This window comes from Nuphar pumila, chromosome 14, assembly GCF_984573655.1.
Source record: "Nuphar pumila chromosome 14, dmNupPumi1.hap1.1, whole genome shotgun sequence".
Lineage (NCBI taxonomy): Eukaryota > Viridiplantae > Streptophyta > Magnoliopsida > Nymphaeales > Nymphaeaceae > Nuphar > Nuphar pumila.
In genome coordinates, this window is record NC_143262.1 from 86,529,338 (window position 1) to 86,552,736 (window position 23,399).

At 37.1% G+C, this 23,399-nt stretch overlaps 1 protein-coding gene across 1 annotated transcript; it reads right to left on the bottom strand.

Annotated features, from left to right (window-relative positions):
* Positions 1–1,051: 1,051 nt before the first annotated feature.
* LOC149817244 (putative methionine--tRNA ligase) lies at positions 1,052–22,273 on the bottom strand. The gene is made up of 17 exons (XM_089986589.1): positions 21,937–22,273; positions 21,586–21,730; positions 20,306–20,459; positions 19,987–20,142; positions 19,583–19,813; positions 19,270–19,413; positions 14,682–14,772; positions 14,254–14,360; positions 14,028–14,142; positions 4,136–4,254; positions 3,940–4,005; positions 3,710–3,838; positions 3,434–3,574; positions 3,182–3,302; positions 2,238–2,464; positions 1,641–1,742; positions 1,052–1,533 (listed from the first exon to the last, which is right to left on the bottom strand). Exons 1-17 carry the CDS (start codon positions 22,055–22,057, stop codon positions 1,303–1,305), a joined length of 2,400 nt encoding a protein of 799 aa, XP_089842715.1. The 5' UTR covers positions 22,058–22,273; the 3' UTR covers positions 1,052–1,302.
* Positions 22,274–23,399: the final 1,126 nt, after the last annotated feature.

The window sequence follows — 23,399 nt, forward strand, 5'->3', positions numbered from 1 at the left end:
ACATTCTGAATGAATTTACTTTAGGTTTGTACTTTAGCTACGTTTGGTTGCTCCTTTAAATAATTCAAAATCACGTGGGTAAAAATGTGATTATGAACCTCTCACACAAATTAGAAAGTGAAATTCAATTTCTCACAAGTTACTTTTTATGTTTGGCATTGATTCTGAATCATTCTCAAAGGAGCAACCAAACATGCCCTTTGATTCATATAATGTGATTTTGAAATCACATGAAATTTGGAAAGTAAATCTCATTAGAACAGTACCTAAAAGCAACAAAACATAATTTTTTTGGGTACAGAACCCCCAAAACAAGCTTCATTAAAAGCGACTTAACACAGAATCCCAAAAGTAAGATTTAGAAAGTGTTTTCATTTGTGTGAGATTCACTTTTCAGAAATACAACAACCAAACAAAACCCATGTTATACCATCTTGAATGCAATTACTTAATTCTTCAAAAAATGTATTCTATATGTTATACCATTATCAATGAATTTACTTTATTTTTCAAAAAACAAAAAAAAACTTCTTTCCACGCATGGGCACGCACACACACAAAGCTTACCCACGAGGCTGCAAGATTTGGTATAAAACAGCATTCATGAGCATCATAGTGAGAAAATTTGGAAATCATGTTGAAACATGACTAAATTCATGAACTCCAATGTTCCAACAAGCTTGTTGATTTTTAATGGGCATAACACACAAACACCAGTTACGTAGATCAAGTTCATGAACTCCATTGTCCCTACCAGTTTGTTGCTTTCTAATGGGTATAAGTAGTTTATCAGTGAACACCATGAACATGAGCGTTCGTGTATCATGTAAAAACATGATCAAGTTCATGGATTTCAGCATTTCTACTGAATTGGTTTTCAAGGGGATAATGCTCAACTCTTCTTACGGACCAGTTATGGCGAGCAAATCAACAGTGATATGCCTTTGTTGCTAGTAGTGTGCAGATAAGAGAAAGCCAATGTTTGGCAAACAATCAATAATAACATTCCTTCCAAACAATATAGTATACCACAATGACATACGAGGTTCGATTTCATGTAAGCTTCAGATCATTATGTATGCGGTAATCAAGACAATCTTATTGCCAATTTTTTTTTCAACAGAGAAAGTTGGGGTTAAGTAGACCCCTACCAGTTATATACAACCATACCATTCGGGGTTCGAACTTGCGACGTCCCAACACAAGGTGACGTGCACTAACTGCTCCAGCCAGACAAGCGGAGCCCCCGTTGGTAATCTTATTGCCAATTTGGGCAGGAGAAACTGTGTAATCAACCATGAACTACCTAATTGTGCCACAACGAATGGATGAAACTTTGCACACACCACCTGAGGTTGTGAACGGCACATCTCTGTAACAAGCCACAAGATCTTCTCTTGATTTTAGGTCTACCTGCACCGTTTCCCAAACCTTTTTCTTTGGATTCAGTACATCGTCTGGATCGCCTTCGAACCCTGGAAATGTCACCCTCTCCCCAACGTGGGCAGACTCTGGTGGATCTACCAACTCAACCTTCAAAACGAGGTTGTCAATCCTTTAGTAACTTCAAAATGACGAAGCAAGAAAGTGAACAAAAAAACTAAAAAACCAAAGGAATATATCAAAATTTTCACCCTTACAATGGAGTGGTCATCACTGGAGGCAGCAAGAACCATGGCCTGCGACTTGATACCACGCATTGTTGCTGGCTTCAGATTGCAGAGAACACAAACTTTTCGATTCTACAGATTAACATAAAAAAAACCATCAGGTTCTCCAAAATAGCACATCACAGCTTAATCTAAGGATCCAACAAAAACTGATTTGATTTCTAGCAGGACCTCCACACACTGAATCCAACGGACAGAGTAACATTGAGGTAAGACTCGTGCAAACAGTAAGTATAGAACCAGTCTAACTGGCATCAGGGACTTGACAGAATCCCAAAGACTTGAAATTACTGCACGGCCATCATTTTATTTTATTTTTTAATTCGTTCTCAGTTGCAACCTACATGATATACAGTGCTGCAGAACTAGACATCAACTTGGTTAAACGATGCCAGAAAATTAAAGCCAAGCAAATTGGTGGATCTAAAAGACCATGTCCTGCACCAGCTGACTCATGAAGTTGACTCAAAACAGATCCTGGGAAACTTGCCATGAGCTTGGTTTTGTGCAAACTTGCCAGCCCTGAACGCTACTTTTGACACAATCATAAAAGAACAGAGACAGCACCTGCATTTCCTCGAGAGGGATATACTTGACAAGGCCGCTAACAACAGTACGTGGAGATGCTTCACCGATATCTATCTCCTCAACATACAATGAATCAGCATCAGGATGCTTCTGAACTTTACTGATGAGGCCGACACGGATATCGAGCCTCGAGATAGAAACCTCAGGTTCCTTAGCTTTTGAAGATGATGCAGGCTTTACTTGTTTATTTTTCTTAGATGATTCATCTGCTCCAATGAAAACATGGGGGGAAAATAAAAATCATATTCTGAATATAAACCACACCAACCAAACTACAGTATTGCAGGGTTGCCAATGTAAAGATATGTCCAGATCCAGATCAGGTAATTGGTATCTTGCTGCCTCATGGTTCACACGTCAAAGTGAACTCTCATGCTGACCTACACGATGGGATAAATTCATATGAGAGATCCAATGAGGCTGCACAACAAGGAAACCCTCATCACAAGGAGACCCAGAAGATAGAAAAGAAGAGTCCCGTTGGAATTGTATCAAAGAAATTTTGTAATCCAGAGTCCAAACAAAATATGAACTCCTTGTATTCAAGAGCCCCTGAACATTGTGTAACTCTTAAAGGCATCATAAAATGGGAGGAGGCCTCTCTCTGTGTGTGTGTCTGTTGTGTGACACACATACACACACAGAGAGAGAGAGAGAGATCCCAACAGTGGACGTAGGTCACGTTTGGACCAAACCGCTATAAAATTTGTGTTCTGTCCTCTGTGTGTGGGTGTTTCCCAGTGCTCTGCGTTTTTACAGCCAACTGCCTTACAAATGATGCAGCATGCTGAAAGGAAACTAAAAAATATTGGAAATTTAAAAATGGCATAGTAGCATATTAAACTACTTGCCAGATCAAGGTTAACAGCCAAAACAAAGAAAATTAGAAGAACCAGTGACAAACATCTGCAAAAGAATATTACCTGAAATAGTTGTTTCCTGCAGCTGTTTAGCAACTTTCTGTGCTTCAGCTTCTGCTTTTACAATCCTATCAGCCTGACTTCCAGCAAACTTCTCTCTGTATTTATCTACTTCCTCATCTTTCTGAACAGAAATAAACTTTGTTAGTAACTGCAAGTTTTCTTGATCAGTAGCAAAATAAAGAAAATTCACAACCATTTCCTTTACATGGAATGAGCAGAATAATTGCAAAACTCAGATAAGAACAGATATACCATTTCAACAAATAATGGCTCTGGCTGCCCTATCTTGTGGCCAGCAGGTACAATGTCCCAAGGCCACCTAGCCCTACCTATGTCTCCATTCCCATCACAGAGTGACAGTGTCTCACGAGGTAAATTTAGTTGTTGAAGTACCTAGGCATGTCATCACAAAAGAACAAAAAAAAGGAATTAAGCATTGCAGATAAAAGAAACTGTATAATATCAAATTGTCCGATTGGCAATATCAGATACGGAATTTAACATTCCAAAATCTCGATATATCCTCACCTTAAGGGAGAAAGAAGGCATGAAAGGTTCTAAAAGAGATGCCAGTAAATGAACCAGACCAACTGATGTCTTCATTACAATGGAACAGGAAGCTTTGTCCTCCTTGTAGAGTTTCCAGAATTGACTCTCCTATATCATGTATAAAATAACCTCAACAGCATTAAGTAGAAGCTTCAAACTATAATCATCAAAACAAACAACATGATGCCAAGGGAAAATAGAATTCTTACTTGCAGATAGACATTCCCTTCACCAGAAATGTTCATTGCAGTTTTCAACCCTTGTTTCAGTTTAACCTAGCCAGAGAAACAAATAAAAATAAAGAAAACCAATTCCAAACACAAATTTTAGCACAGAAAATAATCAGGATACCATGATATCCCATAAGCTAAAAAGGAAGAAAAGAAAATAGCATTGCGGTATCACCTTCTCCATAGCTTCAAGATACTGCACAACTAAGTCACCAACTGTATCTCCAAATTTTTTTGTTAAAATGTGCAACTCTGCACCAGGTGCATCTGGAACTATGGATTCATAACCTTCTCCTGCATTAAATCATCACAAGCCAATTGAAATTACATGCTAGCCCTTTGGAATAATTTTATTAGGCCAAAATATTGGGGTTTGATAAGTAAACAAAATTTACAATTCTAGAAAGCAAGAATAGCTTTAAAGGAAAAAGCAAAAAAAAAATCATTTTCCTGTTAGATTTAGTGGAAATGAAAAAACATATGGCTGTAGCTTGACTGTTGGACAAGTCTAGTAGCAACTACTAACAGCAGAGAGAGTCTTTGCATATACAGTAATCTAACTACTTCAATGTAAAAAGGATAATGCAATAACCATATTCAAGCTTGGAATCACATTCTCTCTTTGAAATTCTACAGGCAATCTCCAACCTTCTCAAAGGGCTACAAATTTTGTTTATTATTGAAGGTATTTTGACTGTATATGTGTGGACCAGAGTTACCGGAAACGCCTAGGCAAGTGGGGAAGCTCGCTTCCCCCCTTTTTTCCATTTTATTTTTATTTTTATTTTTTTATTTTTCTCTTTTTTTGCTTCCCCCTCGTTTCCTAGGTCACTTTCGAGACGATTCCTGATTCGCTTCTAAGTCGTCCCACGCTTCCCACTTCATAAAATTTTGAAAGTGCCTCGCTTCGGCTTCCCGCTCCTGCTTCTTCGACTAGCAACCATGGTGTGGACTGAAAAATATGAGGTTAACAACCTAAAAAGATCAGCAGAAGCACCACCCTAACATGGATAGCATGCTTTTGAGGCAACATGCCTTAAAAGAGTGAAATGACTGAAGTGCTATAAACTATGTCACAGGGATTCGGCCAACCAGGTGGTGCACCCGCGTCGACGCGATGCGATGTGCGTGCGGGTGCGGCACCCGGTGCGGTCAACCTGACCCTAGGTGCAGTCAATGCACCCAGGGTCATATATGTCTAAATTTTGGACTTAAAAAAAAAGAGACTGATGAAATGGGCTTTTGAGGATTAGGGCAAAACATTTTTGCCCTCTCTTGTGTCTCCCGACCCAGACGCTGCAAGCATGCGAGTCTGCGACACCCCGACGCCTACGAGCTGCCACCATCCGGCGATGCCTCCTCTCTATCTCCAAGGTACGCATTCTCTCTCTCTCGTTCTCTCCTTCAATCTCTCTCTCAATCTCAATCTCTTGGCTACCTCTCTCTCTATGTTCTCCCTTTTCATATTGTGTGCCTCTCTCTCTCTCTCAACTCAATTTCTTTCTCCTCACTGTGTACCTCTCTCTCTCTCAATCTCGGCTAAACACCGTTGTTGCCCATTTTTTTTAGGAAAAAACTCAGTTCAGCTGGCTCGTTTTCTCAAAAATCTATCTTTTAAGAGTTTTTACATGTAAAACCTATGTAATATAAACATGATACATAATATACATTTAAACATTATACATAATATATCTCTTGGAGCATTTCATGTTCGAATCCTAATGGTATAGCCCGTATGAGGGTCTGTCAAAAAATATTCTGCTGGCTGTCTCAGCTCACCAAACCCAATTAATGAGCCGAACTGTGTTTTTACAAGCCCAGCCAAGCCGAACTCAGTTTTCACAAGCCCAGCCAAGCCCGAACTGAGTTTTCACAAGCCCAGCCAAGCCGAACTGAGTTTTCCCTGTGACATATGGTTGCTTATAATGTGTATTATTTGTTGATGACTTGATGTTGGGTAATTTGATTGTTATTACTGATTTTGTTAATTAAAATTTGGTTGAATGCTCATATTTTTATTATTAACTTACTAATAGTCTACTATTGTTATTGTTAAATACTTAGATATTTTTAAAATTTGTTATTGTTACTAGTTAAAATTTTAGTAACATACTAGTTTACTGCCTAAAATTTGTTAAAATTTTGTTACTAGTTAAATACTTAGATAGATCAAGTTGCATTAATGTTATTGTTATATATTTTTCTTGTACCTTTTGGTATTTATTTATACGTACGGTACTACTAGTTAACTATGGTATATGTTATTGACCTTGGACTCAATATTTTCAATCTTGATTGTGTGTATAATTGATTTTAATATAACATTTTTTTTGTTTTTAAGACAAAAATGACAGATAAAGGGAAAGGAATAGCGGCATCCTCCTCTCCACATGTGAGTTCTGCTACTAGTGTTGTTGGTAGTTGTAGTAGGAGTGTTGATTCAAGTTCGTTAGCTGCAACATGTATTGATGGGGGGTCACTATAGGTACATGTGGATAAGCTTACAAAAACTGAAGGAGGTGGTGGAAACAAGAGATTTCGATGCAAGCTTTGTGAAAAAGATTTTGTTGGGTCTTACACAAGAATTAAGGTTCATTTGTTGAAGATACCAGGACATGACATTTCAGGATGCAACAGTTGATGAGGCAATGCGAATACAATACAAGATGAATATGAGAAGAGGAAGACAATGAGTGATTATTGTGCAATTAGTGTACCATTTTTAAGTCATCAAGAAGATGCTAAAAAAAAAAGTGGATGTAGGAAGTAGAGGAAGAGGAATAAAACAAGTATCATTCAATACATATGAAAGAGAAGAGATGGATAGAAAAGTAGGGAGGTATTTTTATTCTAGTTTACTTCCATTTAATGCAGCTAGAAATCCTTATTGAAAGGATTTTATTACTTCTTGGCAAATTGTAATTTGAGTAGATATGTACCTCCAAGCTTAGAAAAACTACAAACCACACCTCTTGCAGAAAAAAGGGCAAATGTTGAGAGATTGCTACAGATTAAGAAATATTCATGAGAACAAAATGAAGTTTTTATTGTTTCTGATGGGTAGACAGATATTCAAAGTCAACTAATTAATTTATTGCTTCTTCAACTTAGTGACCCAGTATTTTTTAAAGCAGTTGATGCATCTGAGCAATATAAAAATGTTGAGTATTTAAAAGGATTGTTTATAAAGGTAATAAAAGAAGTGAGTGATCAGAAAATAGTGCAAATCATCACAGACCGCTCTAGTTTGTAAAAGTATAGCATTGAGTTTGGAGAGTGAGTATCCTCATATTTTTGGATTCCCTATATAGCACACAACTTAAATCTGACCCTGAAGAGCATCTGCAATCCCAAAGAAGAAGAAAATTCACCAGCATATGCTCTATATTCATGGATTGAGGAATTAGAAAAAAATGTCAAAAGCACTAGGAATTTTGTTGTCAACCACCATCATGGTAATGCTATATTTAATAGGTATTCTTACCTCAAATTATTAAAGGTCGTTGAAACGCATTTTGCGTTCATCATTGTGATGGTGAAAAAGATTAAGTAAAGAATGCTTTGGTTAACATGGTGAATGATGAGAATTGGATATTCTATCGTGCTGATGATGTTGTTAAGGCTCAAGAAATTAAGAAATTCATTGTTGATGATAAGTTTTAGGACAGAGTCGTATACTTCATTCAATTTACGCAACATATTTGGGAAATATTAAGAGAAGTTGACAAGGATAAGCCCATGCTTCACAAAGTTTATGAAATGTGGGATAATATGATTAAAAAAATACAAGTAGTTTTAAAGCATAAAGAAAAAAATTCTGCATTGGATTATTCAGAATTTTTTAATCATATTCATTCAATTTTAGTCAGAATATGAGATAAGAGCAACACTCTTTTGCATTGCATGGCACATTCTCTTAATCCAAAATATTATGCAAAAAAGTGGCAGGAAGGTGGTATTGGTCGTGTCCCTCCAAATTTAGACCCAAAGCTATCAAGGCATAAAAATATTGTATGACAAGACTTTATCCAGAATCACATATTCTAAATCAAGTCACACAAGAGTTTGAAAAATTTGCATCTTCGAGATTATATGGACAGCCATTGCTAGCGAGAGAGGAGGAGAATATAGATCATATCACATGGTGATCAACATTTGGATCGGAAACACCTTTTCTCCAATGTCTTGTATTGAAATTGCTATCTTAGCCTGCTAGTTCATCCTGTTGTGAAAGAAATTAGAGCACACTCTCAAATCCACAACAGGAAGAGAAACAAACTCACTAGCAAGCGTGCAGAAAATTTAGTATATTTTCATTCTAATCTTCGACTACTTTCGCGAACCAATGATGAATACAGGTACTAATTTCTCTCTTAGTTATTTGACTATTTTTTAGTTTTTTCATTTAAATATATCTGTATTTAACATTTTCAAATTGGGTTTGTAATGCAGACAAAAATCATCCAAATTTTGGGATGTAAACCCAGAAGAGTGTGACTTAGAGGGAGAGCATGATTTCAACATTACAAACATGGATTTATCTGAGCCGTCTTCCTTCTTATGATGCATTTTATGATAAAGCAAAAAATTATTATGATTCATTACCTCATTGTCATATACATTGTGTAGGATATACTTTTGGTATGTAATTATGTATTGTTTGCTTCTTTTGTTAGTATACTGTATAATTTACTTCTTTTCTGCTTTACTTATTTAATTGTTTTTATAATATATTTAAGTTGATTTAATTGTGGTGATATTATGATAATTATTTTTTATTTCATTAGTGTTATTGTTGTTAACTGTTAAAACTTAAAAATTATATATATATATATATATATATATATTTTTTGCCCTCCCGCACCCCGCACCCAAGTTTTTTTAAAGTGTCGCATTGTCGCACCTGCACCCATGTGATAGAGGCTATGAATTATGCTCTTCCTCCCTTGGGGAATACCCTTTCAAAGCATGGAGAGCATATTTCCATTTATTACACAAGTTTGCATGGGAAGCATATTTCAGAACTAGAGATTGGATAGCAGATCAACTCTAGAGTTACCGGAAGATTTTTATAGAGGTGGAAAGCACGCTTCCCAAAAACTTGCTTTGGAAGCGCGATACTCCTCGCTTCCAAAACTTGATGGAAATCTTGATTCTCCCACGTTTCTCCTATGCTTCTCATACACTTCATTCATGTTTTCTACGTGCTTCTTATATGTCCTTTCACACTTCTTTTCATGTTTTCTATGTGTTTCATCTCACGCTTCTACTCACTTCCCATGTGCTTTCTCTAAATAGGTGACCATTATTTTTAGATTCTGACAAAAGTTTAAATATTACACTAAAAAATCATGAAACTGAAAAAGTTATTTTTACTTTTATTTTTATTTGCTTCCTGTTTTGCTTCCCATTCGATTCTAAGATCAATTCTTGTTCGATTCTGATTTTGTTTTCAAATTGATTCCTCGCATCCCGCTTCTTATAAATTTCAAAATGCCTCTCTTCTCGCTTCCGCTTCCTGTATCGTTTCCCGCTTCTGTTTCCTGGTCTGGCAACCTTGATCAAGTCAAAGGTGTTCTTGAAGGTTGGAACTTCTTAACATTGGGACAAAGGTGAAGTCGGTCCTTTGTTTTAGAGCTAAACACATTTATTAAAAAATGTATTTCAATAATTTGGATTTGAAAAGTAAAAGTATTTTTTTTTATCCAAAACAGTAATGATGATTTTTTCAAAAATGTCATTGCTTTTAAAAGTATTTTGGTTATTTCAATCAGTTGAATGTTGTCAATGTTAGTATAAAAGTTCAACATTAGATAAACACACACATATATGGTTTATCCATCATTAAACTAGCTATTTAAATTTTTTAATAATAGTTGCATTCATCTGATCGAAATGATAACAACATCATAAAAAAGCAATACAACAACAACAACAACAACTACGCCTTCATCCCAAAACAATTGGGGTCAGCGATATGAACCAAAAAAGAAATTCATTTTGGGTCTTCCACATGAATCCTTTTCCTCCAATCATTTCTATCCAACGCCATGTCCTCGGTGAGGTTCAAAGCATTCATATCCTTTCCTATCATCTCCATCCAAGTCTTCCTAGGCCTACCCCGACCTCTTTTAACTAATATATTTTCCCATTTCTCCAACCTTCTAACTGGAGCATCATTAGGCCTTCGCCGAATATGTCCAAACCACCGTAAACGATTCTTTCGCATCTTATTTTCAATGGGTGCAACACCTACCTTCTTACGTATCTCTTCGTTCTGAATCTTATCTTTTATTGTATTTCCACACATCCATCTAAGCATCCGCATCTCAGCTACACTCATTTTTTGAATATGATGTCTCTTGGCAGCCCAACATTCCGTACCATATAGTAAAGCGGGTCTAATAGTCGTCCTATAAAACTTTCCCTTCAACCGCAATGGCATTCTACGATCGCACAGCACTCCAGTAGCACTTTTCCATTTCATCCACCCAACCTTTATCCTATGATTTACATCTCCATCAATTTCTCCATACTTTTGAATGATGGATCCCAAATAATTTAAATAATCATTCACCGGTATATCTTGCTCACCAAGCTTCACTACACTCCCATCCCTACTTCGTTGCTTACTAAACCGACATTCCATATATTCAGTCTTACTCTTACTCAACTTAAAACCTCTAGCTTCTAATGTCTGTCTCCATAATTCTAACTTAGCATTAACCCCAGCTCTAGACTCATCAATCAAAACAATATCATCAGCAAACAACATACACCACGGTACATTTTCTTGAATTGATCTCGTAAGCTCATCCATCACTATCGCAAATAGGAAAGGGCTTAAAGCAGATCCTTGATGTAACCCAACCGTTATCGGAAAATTGGTTGTCACCCCTCCACAAGTGCGAACATTGGTTACTACTCCTTCATACATATCTTTAATTATACTAATGTACTTGAGAGAAACACCTTTCTTCATCATTGTCCACCAGAGAACGTCCCTAGGTACTCTATCGTATGCCTTCTCTAAATCAATAAAAACCATATGCAAATCTTTGTTCCTCTCTCTATATCTTTCAATAAGTTGTCTAAGAAGATGTATAGCTTCCATAGTTGATCTTCCAGGCATAAAACCAAATTGATTCTCCGATATCATGACAACCTTCCTCAACCTAGACTCAATCACCCTCTCCCAAAGTTTCATAGTATGACTCATGAGTTTTATACCACGATAGTTTGTGCAATCTTGTATATCACCCTTATTCTTATATAAAGGCACCAAAGTACTCTTCCTCCACTCATTAGGCATCTTATTTGTTCGCCAAATCAAGTTAAAAAGATTTGTCAACCATTCTAAACCTTTCTCTCCCAAGCATTTCCAAGCCTCGATAGGTATACCATCTGGGCCAACTGCCCTTCTTGATTTCATTTTCTTCAAAGCCTCTGCAATTTCTTTCTTTTGAATCTTGCGCATGAAGTCATAAAAAAGCAATCATTTTATAAAATACATGATTTTCTTTTGTGGTAAAAAAAGTCATTTTTACTTTTCAAATTCAAATTTATAAAGTACACTATTTTACTTTTTGAAGCATGTGTTTTACTTTTTTTATACAAAACAAAAGACTGACTTTACCCCAAAAAAGTAACAATATCTTTTTAACATTATTAAACTAGTTATTTAAAAATTTTAATATTAGCTGCATTCATCTGATTGTAATGATAAAAACATCCTTAAAAAACGATCATTTTATAAAATACATGATTTTCTTTTGTGGTAAAAAAAGTCACTTTTACTTTTCAAATTCAAATTTATAAAGTACACTATTTTACTTTTTGAAACACGTGTTTTACTTTTTTTTTACAAAACAAAAGACTCACTTTACCCCCAAAAAGTAACAATATCTTTTCAAAAATGTTTTGTTCATTTCAATCAATTTGAACACAGTTAATGATAATATAACTAGCTTAATGGTAGTGAAACCCATATATATGTGTGTGTGTCTGTATGTGTATGTGTGTATGTGTGTGAGAGAGCATATATAAACACATGCAAAATTTCATAATTATGTTACATTTTGCAAAATGCCTTAAAGATAAAGTGATAGATGATCAAGTATGAACAAAAAGCCAAAAGCATGTCCAAAGTATAGAGTTAATGATCAACAAATACAATGTCAAAAGTAGACACTTGTGGCATCAAGCCTAGACTACATACAGGTTGGATCATAAGATGGACAATAATACAGGTCGAAATAAGTTCAAAACCTAGTTGACCCATACCTAAAAATACCAAGTACCAATACAAGTATAACACTGGTATGAGGGCCTGGCAGAAGAAATCATGTTACATGCGCATCCAGAATCTCAAGGATGGGATGCCCATTACTAAGATTGAAAACATCTTCATCTTCAATGTCATTCATGCTTAAGATAAAGTGATTCAGAAGATGTAACATGGACAACAGAGATAGAGCCATTCTAAGATGTTTTTTGGACAAAGTCCATTGTCAACAACAATAGGAAATCTCCCCCGACCTGATATACTCTCTTAAATGCTTCCCAATTTGCTTCCTTACTCAGCTTCCAATTTCTCACTCATAGAACTTGAACAGTCCTCGCTTCCAGTTTCGCTTTCCTCATTACTTCTTGATTTTACTTTCTTTCTTGGCAACCTTGCTCAAAAGTAAAATACAAAGGTATTATAGGATGCCAATCAACAAGGCCAACTTAAACCCTAATTGACCAATATTTCCTGTCTCCTAGTCATTTGCAACTTTAAAGAAGAAAAAGAATGCCTTCCTCATCCCTGTGTTCTGTTCTTGCCATCGTTGTCAACAACTTGTGAGGCTTGATTGGCCAATGTTGCCATCCATCGCTGGTTGCACAAAAAGAAGACGAGGAAAAAAACCCTAGGCCATCAAGTAGTTTATTCGTTAGCATTCAATGAAATTGTTAAGCAGCATAATACAAGCTATGGGGTGAACTGGGTATGATCCAATAATCATCAAGACTGGTTTACGCTTTAAAATCTTAGCCCCAACCTGACCCAAGACGAGACAAGCAAGCTTGGCCCATTCGGTCACTGAACCAACTGCCCACCCCTTGTCGTAGTCCACATATGAACCTGTTTGGCATGATTCGAGAATGGGTTGACAGATCTAAGATGAAATGGCAAGACATTTTTCAAAGGCCACGGCGGATGAGGAATGACGCAACCTCTTTATGTTGGACAGAACAGCAATAGGTGAATAAAGTCCAGTAGATGTCATTGACTTGGCTCATCGTCACAAAATCTGTTGGACCTGCCTTTGAACCATAAATTGGTTATTGAGCTAGTTCACTTAATTCAACAAATCCAGTTATCCATAGGTGCATTTATTTCGAAAAAAAATAACAAAGATTTTTCCTACATATGTTTTATTAACTTTACATCTTATAGTATCTACTATTTATATATCATTTTACTACTTAAACCTACAAATAAAAAATTAAATATTATATAACTATAATATAATTCCATAACACTAACTACTTACTAAATAACATCTAGGATTCATCTCCAAGTAACATATAATGCCTCTGCTCCAAATCTGAGGGATTGGATTTGAGATCATGGATTTGAGAACCGAGGATCTCTGGCCTGAACCCCCAAGGTCAGGCTAAAGAACCATGAACTTGCACAAAAGAAAAGTATCTCGGATCCTAAAAAAATGAGGATCTGAAATAGAGGTGTCAATTGGTCAGGTATATTATTGCCTACCAACCCACAAATAGATGACCTGTGATCCTGGCTAACGTGACTCAAGCCTAATAAATCCTGTCCAGCATGATTTCCAACCTACTGTGACCAGATACAATGATTACTGAGACAGTTACACCCACTGGGCTTACATTGGTCTAAATTCACATGGGATGGTTGGGTTTTGACTCAGTCAACCAAAACCATTGCAGCCAAGGGAAAAACCCCATCTACAGAAGTCTTGCACATGGTTGGGACCAAAAACATTATGCCATTGACAAAGAAGAACAAAGGCTATTTGACTGGTTGTGGAAATAATACTAACCTGAAGGTTTAACAATAAAGCTCAAGACTCGATGAATGAAGTTTCCCAAGTTCTTCAGCAGCTCACTGTTCTGTTTGGCTTGCAAATCTGTCCATGTAAACAGGGTATCCGATACCTAATGAAAAAAAAGCAAATTAACAAGTTCGCTCTATCGAAAGAAAGTTATTGAATCATGATTACAGAGAATCAAGCAAATAAAACTGAAACCTCTTTTAGTATAATCTACCTCAGGCCGATTAGTTAGCAAGTAATAGCGCCAGACTTCAACAGGAATGCTTGTATTTTTTGCATCATTGCCAAAAACACCCACACCCTTACTTTTGGAGAACTTCCCTGAAAACACGGTTCCTCAGTATGATAAATAGAATAACCATCAGAATCGAAGTAATATTATTTAAAATCTCTTTTTGGAAAACTGATATTTTTACTGGGTATCTAATCCTAGTAGGAAGAAACCTAGTCAATCATTGATCTGAAGTGAAAATGGAGTACCCACTCATGCATGGGTCAACCTGCCATTTATTCTTCGGATATGGCTCCAACAAGTGATGGAAGCAGAAATCATTAAGAACCAAATTTTCATAATTAATTTTAGAACAGGAGAGCATTGCAACAACTGCAAATTCAAATACTTCAACAATTCATAAAGAAAACCTGCTTCATAATTTAAATACTCTGTCACACTGATAGTCTTCATCAATGTCCAGCTCTCTCCAGTCCCTAGAAGTGTTGAAGGAAACATGACCTGAAATGCATCTATCCTTAAGGAAAAATGATAAAAAAGACCATTTAAACAACAAACCTGCCATGTAAAAGTTGAGCAGTCTTCACAAAGTTAACCATGATAAATCTATATTTGAGACAAAGCATATGTGTTTGCTGTATAAGAATAAATTCTGAAACTTAAATAAAACATAATTGCATTGTAAACATGGAAACTCCGCCTGTGTAGTTATACACTGCCGGTCCCAAGCCCGGATAAAGGAGGAGGGTTGCGGTAGGCCTGTGACAGCCAGCATAAAAACTTTGTCATATCCTATGAAAATGAACCAATATGAGAATTTCGTTGGGGCGTTCCCTACTGAGCGACGCACTGTACTCTCTAGGCCCGGAGGCAGTGATAAATGTGCAAGGGTTGCTAGGTCGTCGCCCAGAAGCGACGCGTCACACCGGCGCCCGGGTGTGGTGTCAAATAGGCAAGGGTTCCCTCACTTTGTTGGACGGGTGGGGGTAAAGAAGTTAGTCCAAGACCATAAAATTAGGTTAGCCACTTGGAACATAGGGTCTTTAACTGGTAAGTTGGTAGAGTTAGTAGATGTTATGTGTAGGAGAAAGATTGATATTTTATGTCTTCAAGAGACCAAATGGGTAGGTGAGAAAGCTAAAGTGATAGAACCTTGGGGATATAAGATTTGGTATACAGGAATAAATAGGAATAGGAATGGAGTAGGGATTGTTATGAGTCGTCAGTTTATAGATAATGTAGTTGAGGTCCGTAGGAAGGGTGATAGAATTTTACTTATTAAATTAGTATTAGGTACGGATATTATTAATATTATTAGTGTTTATGCACCTCAAGTAGGTTTAGATGATTCCATTAAGCATCAATTTTGGGAAGATTTAGATGGAGTAGTACAAGAGACATCTTATGGAGAAAAGCTTTTCATCGGCGGTGACCTTAATGGACATGTAGGCATTAGTAGGGATGGATTTGAGAATATCCATAGAGGCTATGGTATAGGAAAAAGAAATGAAAGTGGAGAAAGGATTTTAGATTTTTGTTTGTCCTATGATATGATCTTAGCAAACACTTGGTTTAGGAAGAGGGAGTCTCACCTAGTAACATTTAAAAGTGGGGTTAAGATGAGTCAGATAGATTTTTTCCTACTTAGAAAGAGAGATAGGGGTTGTTGCATCGATTGTAAGGTTATACCAGGAGAAAGTGTAGCTACACAACATAGAGTCTTAATTTTAGATCTTAGAATTAGACAATGCCGCAAAAAGGATAGACATAGGATAGATCCTAGAATTAAGTGGTGGGCACTGAAAGGAGCTAAACAAGGAATGTTTGTAGAGCAGGTAGTTAAGGAAGTTGATTGGTGTCTCAAGGAGGATTCAGAATCAATGTGGAATAAGATAGCGGGTGGTATGAGAAAAGTAGCTAAGGAGGTATTGGGTGAGTCTAAAGGCGGTGCACCACTAGGTAAGGATACATCATGGTGAAACGAGGATGTCAAATTAGCTATTAAGGTTAAAAGAGAGTGTTATAGAAATCTAAGTAAGAGTCGTGATAATGAGAATTTGGAGAAGTATATGATAGCAAAGAAGGAAGCTAAAAAAGTTGTTCGAAACGCGAGGGCTAAGGTATATAAGGAGGTTTATGACAAGTTGGATACCAAAGAAGGCGAGAAGGATATTTATAGGCTTGCAAAGATGAGAGATAGGAAATCGAAGGATTTGGGTATGGTTAGATGTATCAAAGATGAAACGCAAAGGGTTTTAGTCAAAGATGAGGAGATTAAGGAGAGATGGAAAGATTATTTTGATAAGCTATTTAATGATAGTCATGCTCAAGATCTTGGAGACTTCTCCATTCCTTTTCATGAGATAAATCGTGACTTCATGCGCAAGATTCAAAAGAAAGAAATTGCAGAGGCTTTGAAGAAAATGAAATCAAGAAGGGCAGTTGGCCCAGATGGTATACCTATCGAGGCTTGGAAATGCTTGGGAGAGAAAGGTTTAGAATGGTTGACAAATCTTTTTAACTTGATTTGGCGAACAAATAAGATGCCTAATGAGTGGAGGAAGAGTACTTTGGTGCATTTATATAAGAATAAGGGTGATATACAAGATTGCACAAACTATCGTGGTATAAAACTCATGAGCCATACTATGAAACTTTGGGAGAGGGTGATTGAGTCTAGGTTGAGGAAGGTTGTCATGATATCGGAGAATCAATTTGGTTTTATGCCTGGAAGATCAACTATGGAAGCTATACATCTTCTTAGACAACTTATTGAAAGATATAGAGAGAGGAACAAAGATTTGCATATGGTTTTTATTGATTTAGAGAAGGCATACGATAGAGTACCTAGGGACGTTCTCTGGTGGACAATGATGAAGAAAGGTGTTTCTCTCAAGTACATTAGTATAATTAAAGATATGTATGAAGGAGTAGTAACCAATGTCCGCACTTGTGGAGGGGTGACAACCAATTTTCCGATAACGGTTGAGTTACATCAAGGATCTGCTTTAAGCCCTTTCCTATTTGCGATAGTGATGGATGAGCTTACGAGATCAATTCAAGAAAATGTACCGTGGTGTATGTTGTTTGCTGATGATATTGTTTTGATTGATGAGTCTAGAGCTGGGGTTAATGCTAAGTTAGAATTATGGAGACAGACATTGGAAGCTAGAGGTTTTAAGTTGAGTAAGAGTAAGACTGAATATATGGAATGTCGGTTTAGTAAGCAACGAAGTAGTGATGGGAGTGTAGTGAAGCTTGGTGAGCAAGATATACCGGTGAATGATTATTTCAAATATTTGGGATCCATCATTCAAAAGTATGGAGAAATTGATGGAGATGTAAATCATAGGATAAAGGTTGGGTGGATGAAATGGAAAAGTGCTACTGGAGTGTTGTGCGATCGTAGAATGCCATTGCGGTTGAAGGGAAAGTTTTATAGGACGACTATTAGACCCGCTTTACTATATGGTACGGAATGTTGGGCTGCCAAGAGACATCATATTCAAAAAATGAGTGTAGCTGAGATGCGGATGCTTAGATGGATGTGTGGAAATACAATAAAAGATAAGATTCGGAACGAAGAGATACGTAAGAAGGTAGGTGTTGCACCCATTGAAAATAAGATGCGAGAGAATCGTTTACGGTGGTTTGGACATATTCGGCGAAGGCCTAATGATGCTCCAGTTAGAAGGTTGGAGAAATGGGAAAATATATTAGTTAAAAGAGGTCGGGGTAGGCCTAGGAAGACTTGGATGGAGATGATAGGAAAGGATATGAATGCTTTGAACCTCACCGAGGACATGGCGTTGGATAGAAATGATTGGAGGAAAAGGATTCATGTGGAAGACCCAAAATGAATTTCTTTTTTGGTTCATATCGCTGACCCCAATTGTTTTGGGATGAAGGCGTAGTTGTTGTTGTTTGTTGTTGCATTGTAAACATGGACAGGGTAGAAGACAGAACACAGACACACCTAGTATGACATGAGAGTTTTGGAAAAATAGGGCATGGGTGTGGCTGTGTAATTATGTACATTCAAAATTCTTAATCTAAAGTAACAAAGCATAATACAATCTTAAGTACAAATTGTTGACAACAATCGTAAATACTTTTGATATAAGTGTTGACTCTCAAGTTGAAAATTTGGAATATAATGTCACCACCAATGAGAAAGTGTATAAAAAAGCAAAGTAAATACAAAAATACACAATCAAGACCATAAAAGGAAATAGATGAATTTAAGGACACAGTGTCAACCATCGCTGACACAAGTTTCACTGTGTCCATGAACTGTTATGATGTGACTGATGCTGTGTCATGTCGGCACAGGACGCACATGCTAAATAAAGAATCCGTGTAACCTAGCTCCCCATCTTCAATAGCATTAAACAAAGCTTGAAAGTTTGACAAATCTTCCTTTCTAAATGAGATAGTTTGATACCTGAAAGAGGCTGAGATTTGTATGTTCCGATATTTTAGAATTTCATTTGGAAGAAAGGAACATAGAACTTCAACAGAAAAAAAAATGGAGGAAAGGCTTCAGAACTTTCATTTGAGAAAAAAGGAACATAGAACTTCAACAGAAAAAAAATGGAGGAAAGACTTCAGAACTTAACAATTCCTTCAATGTGATGCTAATCACTGCCAAAATGATGTATGGTTCGAAAACCATTCCACAGATTTTTTTTTGCATGTAAGAAGAGCATGCAACAAAATAAAGAAGACAGTAAAAATAATCTTTTAAAAGAGTACTGTGGAAAACTTCAACGCTTGGATGGAACACATTATTTCTAGTAAGTTATACTCATTTTTATTAAGATAACATCACCAAAGTATTTACAGAAAAAAATATAAATGAGAAAGAGAGAAAAATAAACCACATAAACATGACCATAAGTCCATAACCTAGTGGCTGCATTTTGTTTTATTATGAGGAAAAGCAGAGTCCCAATCATAAAATTCTCATTAAAAACCAAATATATGCAATAGACTCACTGTGTGAAATGGCACATTGTCTTTGCCCATGAACTGAAATAACTCCACATTTTCAGGATTCTTCCACCACTTCTCCCACTCTGATGTATAACATGCTGTTATTGATATGTATCCAATGGGTGCATCAAACCACACATAGAACACCTGAATAGAACTTTGATTGAGTCAAAGAAAAAAATGCACACATGCAGGTGCACACACTTGCACGTGCACACACCCCACTCTCACACACAACACAGTACAGGCACACACACATTTACACATCTATCAGGGAGTAAATCCAATAAGTTATTCATAGAAGTATTATCATTACCTTATCCTTAAACTTTTCAAGAGGTACAGGTACTCCCCATTTCAAATCCCTTGTTATACAACGAGGTTTCAAACCTTCTTTTAACCAAGCATGTGTAGCCTGAATTGCATTTTGGCTCCAAGATCCAGCAACTGACATATTATTGATATACTCTTCCAATTTGTCCCTCAGCAATGGGAGTTCTAGAAACAAATGATTGGTGTCACGGATGTGGGGTGAAGTCCGACAGACCTACCAGTAGGGAAAGTTTTCAATATGCAAATTTCAAAAATTCAAGTTTTCCAAAGATTATCAATTGTATAGTTATAGAATGAACTTAAGGTTTCTCAAAGAGAATGGATAAAATAAAAAGTAAAAGTAAAAATAAGAAAGAAGAACAGATGGAGTGACTTCTCATAATATACCTTGCACCTTGGGTCTATAAGCTCAGTTGGATTTAACAGTTTTCCACATTTTTCACATTGATCACCCCTGGCATCCCCATAATCACATCCAGGTGTAGGGCATGTGCCCTCCACAAATCTATCTGCTAAAAAGCGATTGCATGTGTCACAATATGGCTGCAGCAATTCCAAAAAGGAGATCAAAACCAACACTTTCAAAAAATTAGGAAAAGGAAATGGCTTACAGCATAAAGATTATCAGTCTAAAAAGACAAGATATTGTCCTATGGCTATTAAAAACTACCAGAACCGTGCAGTAAAAATGAGATGACTTATACACCTGCTGCATTGTGTTTTCAGAAAGCCAATTGTTCTCCAACAGTTTATTGAATATCGCCTGGCAAATATCAGTCTGTTTTGGACTGGATGTACGTCCAAATTCATCAAACTGTATGTCGAACCATTCATAGATTTCCTTGTGGATTGCATGATACCTACATAAATCAAACCAAAATAGCTAAATTGGTCACATAAGCTGATGAAAAGTATGACCAGATACAACAGACATGAATAGAAAAAAGCCCACTATGCTCATTCTAACTTATTCAATTCATGGTCATTGGTTAATTGCAGCCAATGTGTAGAGACGACATGAAAAGATATGGTAAAATTGTTTTAGATAGAGAAACTTAAAAATGAAACCCTCACAAGCACTCATCTACAGTAAATTGATGTGAGATGAATAGTCTTCCTGTTTGACATAGTTGGGATAAGCCTATGCTGGAAGAGCTAAGAACCAGTCAAATCACCTAAGTGCATAACAGAATCAGAAGGATGTAATTGCCACCATGTCATAGATCCTCTATAATTTTACATTCAATTACAACGAACCCACCCATATCTTCACAATTCATTGCCGATAAGTCTACACAAATACAATAACATGTTTGCAATTAATAAAGACAATTATTGAAAAAAGGTCTTGCTCCTAAAATTACAAATCAAACTTGTCCATGTTGGCAATAAACATGTGATATATCTTTGAATGCCTTGGAAGGGCATTTGAGGTAAAATGCTAGTCATTTTCAAGTGTTCAATGAGTATAAACAAAATCTCTTGATCGGATATTCTTTATATTTTCTTGGGTGCTCCCTAAATTTGGAAAAAACAGCAACACCTACTCATGCCATTCAGAGAACCAGATAAACAGAAAACAGAATCCCCCGGTGGAATATTTTTCACATGACACAAAGGCTCACTTTTGTTTCAACTTTTCTCCACCACTTTCACCACTAAATTAATTGCTAAACACAACCATTTATCCAATGAAGAGCGACAACATATAAGTTCAAGTCTACACATGGTTAATATGTAGCAGTCGCTCCATCATTAATAGAACCGCTACAAACTTCAATCGCAGGGCGCTAAATTGGTACCCAAATAACAGAACAATAGATTAACACTAACATATCTGCTGCAAGCACTAATAAATACCAAACACAAATTCACGAAGAAAACAAGGAGAAGAGGTCAATAATATCCAAGAAACAAACCAAATAACTTAAACAAAACTGCCAAAAGAATCATTAACCACAATTGGGTATTAAAGAAACAACCCACTTTTCACAGATCTCCTTAGGGGTACAACCCTCCTCCATCGCCTTCGTCTCGGTGGCCGTCCCGTACTCATCGGTCCCGCAAACGTATATTGTGTTGTAACCGCGAAGACGACAGTACCTGGCGAATACATCCGCGCTCAAAACACCTTCACGAATCGAAACGGCAAACACCGAATAAGCTAAACTACCAAAAACTCAAAACCCACAAAAATTTTCAAAGAAAAAACAGCACAAAACACCTTCACGAATCGAAACGGCAAACACCCAATAAGAAAAACAACCAAAAACCCAAAACCCACCAAAAATTTCGAAGAAAAAAGAAGAATATAGAGAGAGAGATGGGGGGTCTCACATCCGATGATGTTTCCGAGATGGGGGACGTTGTTGACGTAAGGGAGGGCGCTGGTGATGAGCACGTTCCTCCGGCCGGAGATCGGAATCTTGGGCTTCCGGCCGGCGAAGGCTTCCCCCATCTTCCCTCTTCGCCGAGATCAAGAAACACTCGCTTCACTCAAAGCCCCTCAAAACTTCCACAAAATCAACAATCAACAATCAACAAAGCATTCGTTTCTCGCGTTTCCTCTCTCAATTTTGCACGAAATGAAACCAACCAAAGTCAGCAATGGGTCCAACCCCAATTTGGAAGAGAGAGAGAGGGATAGAGCGATTCCAACTTAGTCCTCCGAATCAATATGTTCTTGAGAGAAGAATCGATTTGCAGAGAGAGAGACGTGGGTCCGACGCCAACGGTTCACTCTTGGGCGCCGCCGCCAAAGAAAATGCAGACGTTAGACCAACATTTTTTTGTTACTAAAATACCTTCGTAAATGACACGAAACTACGAAAACGGTAGTATACTTGTATACATAGGCTTCAGCCGAACGGGTCGGTTCTAAATCCGAAAACTGGGCAGCAAGCCCGAAATAGAATCTGGACACGAACTTGATCCGTGGCAGTTGAGTTGATTCCCGAGTCAAATTTTAAATGGTAAGATTGTCTGGCTCCGATTGAAAAGGATTGAAAGCAGGGATTTTAGAATATACAGTTGGATCTTGGTTCTTAATCTAAGATCCATATCTATGATTAGTGTTTCAGATTTGGATCGGAGTCCCACCAAATTCGGACTCATTTTGCTCCCCTAGGTAAGGGCAAAGAATGAGTCACGAGAGGACCAAGTGGATATGATGCTCAAGATTTTTTGGGTCTTTGTACAAATAGTCCTATAGCTAATTTGAGTGGGCCCACGTGATCCTAGTTCCATATGAAACAAAATCTGGATTTTCAGAATGAAGACTGTAACTCGAATATGTCCCAAGTCCCAACTTGTATTTTTATAAAACACAAAGATTTTACCAGATCCATTTTTTGCAATCCAAACCCGAAGAAGATTTGATCCTGCTTAAGCCAGGTCCATTTTGACCCAGATCCAGTATCAACACCTCAAAATCGGACCCAGATCCTTAGCCACCCAATTCATGCCCATGTCCAACCCATTCACAGACCTAGCCCTACACAAAGGTGCAAAAAGGTTGGATATGGGCCGGACGATCATGGTTGATTTAAATCCAAATCCAAGTAATACGCAGTACGTCTGAATCTGAATTTTACATGGTAATATCGGATCCAGTAGAAAGTGTCTGAAAACAATGATTTTACATGTAAAAAATGAAAAAGATTCACACATGATCTGAATCCAAACACAGAACCGATATACGTTATTGATTTAAATATGGGTACAATTCTTTCAAAAAAAATATGGGTTCAAACCCACTCATGGACATCTCAACGTGGACCGGATCCACATTCAGGTTTGGA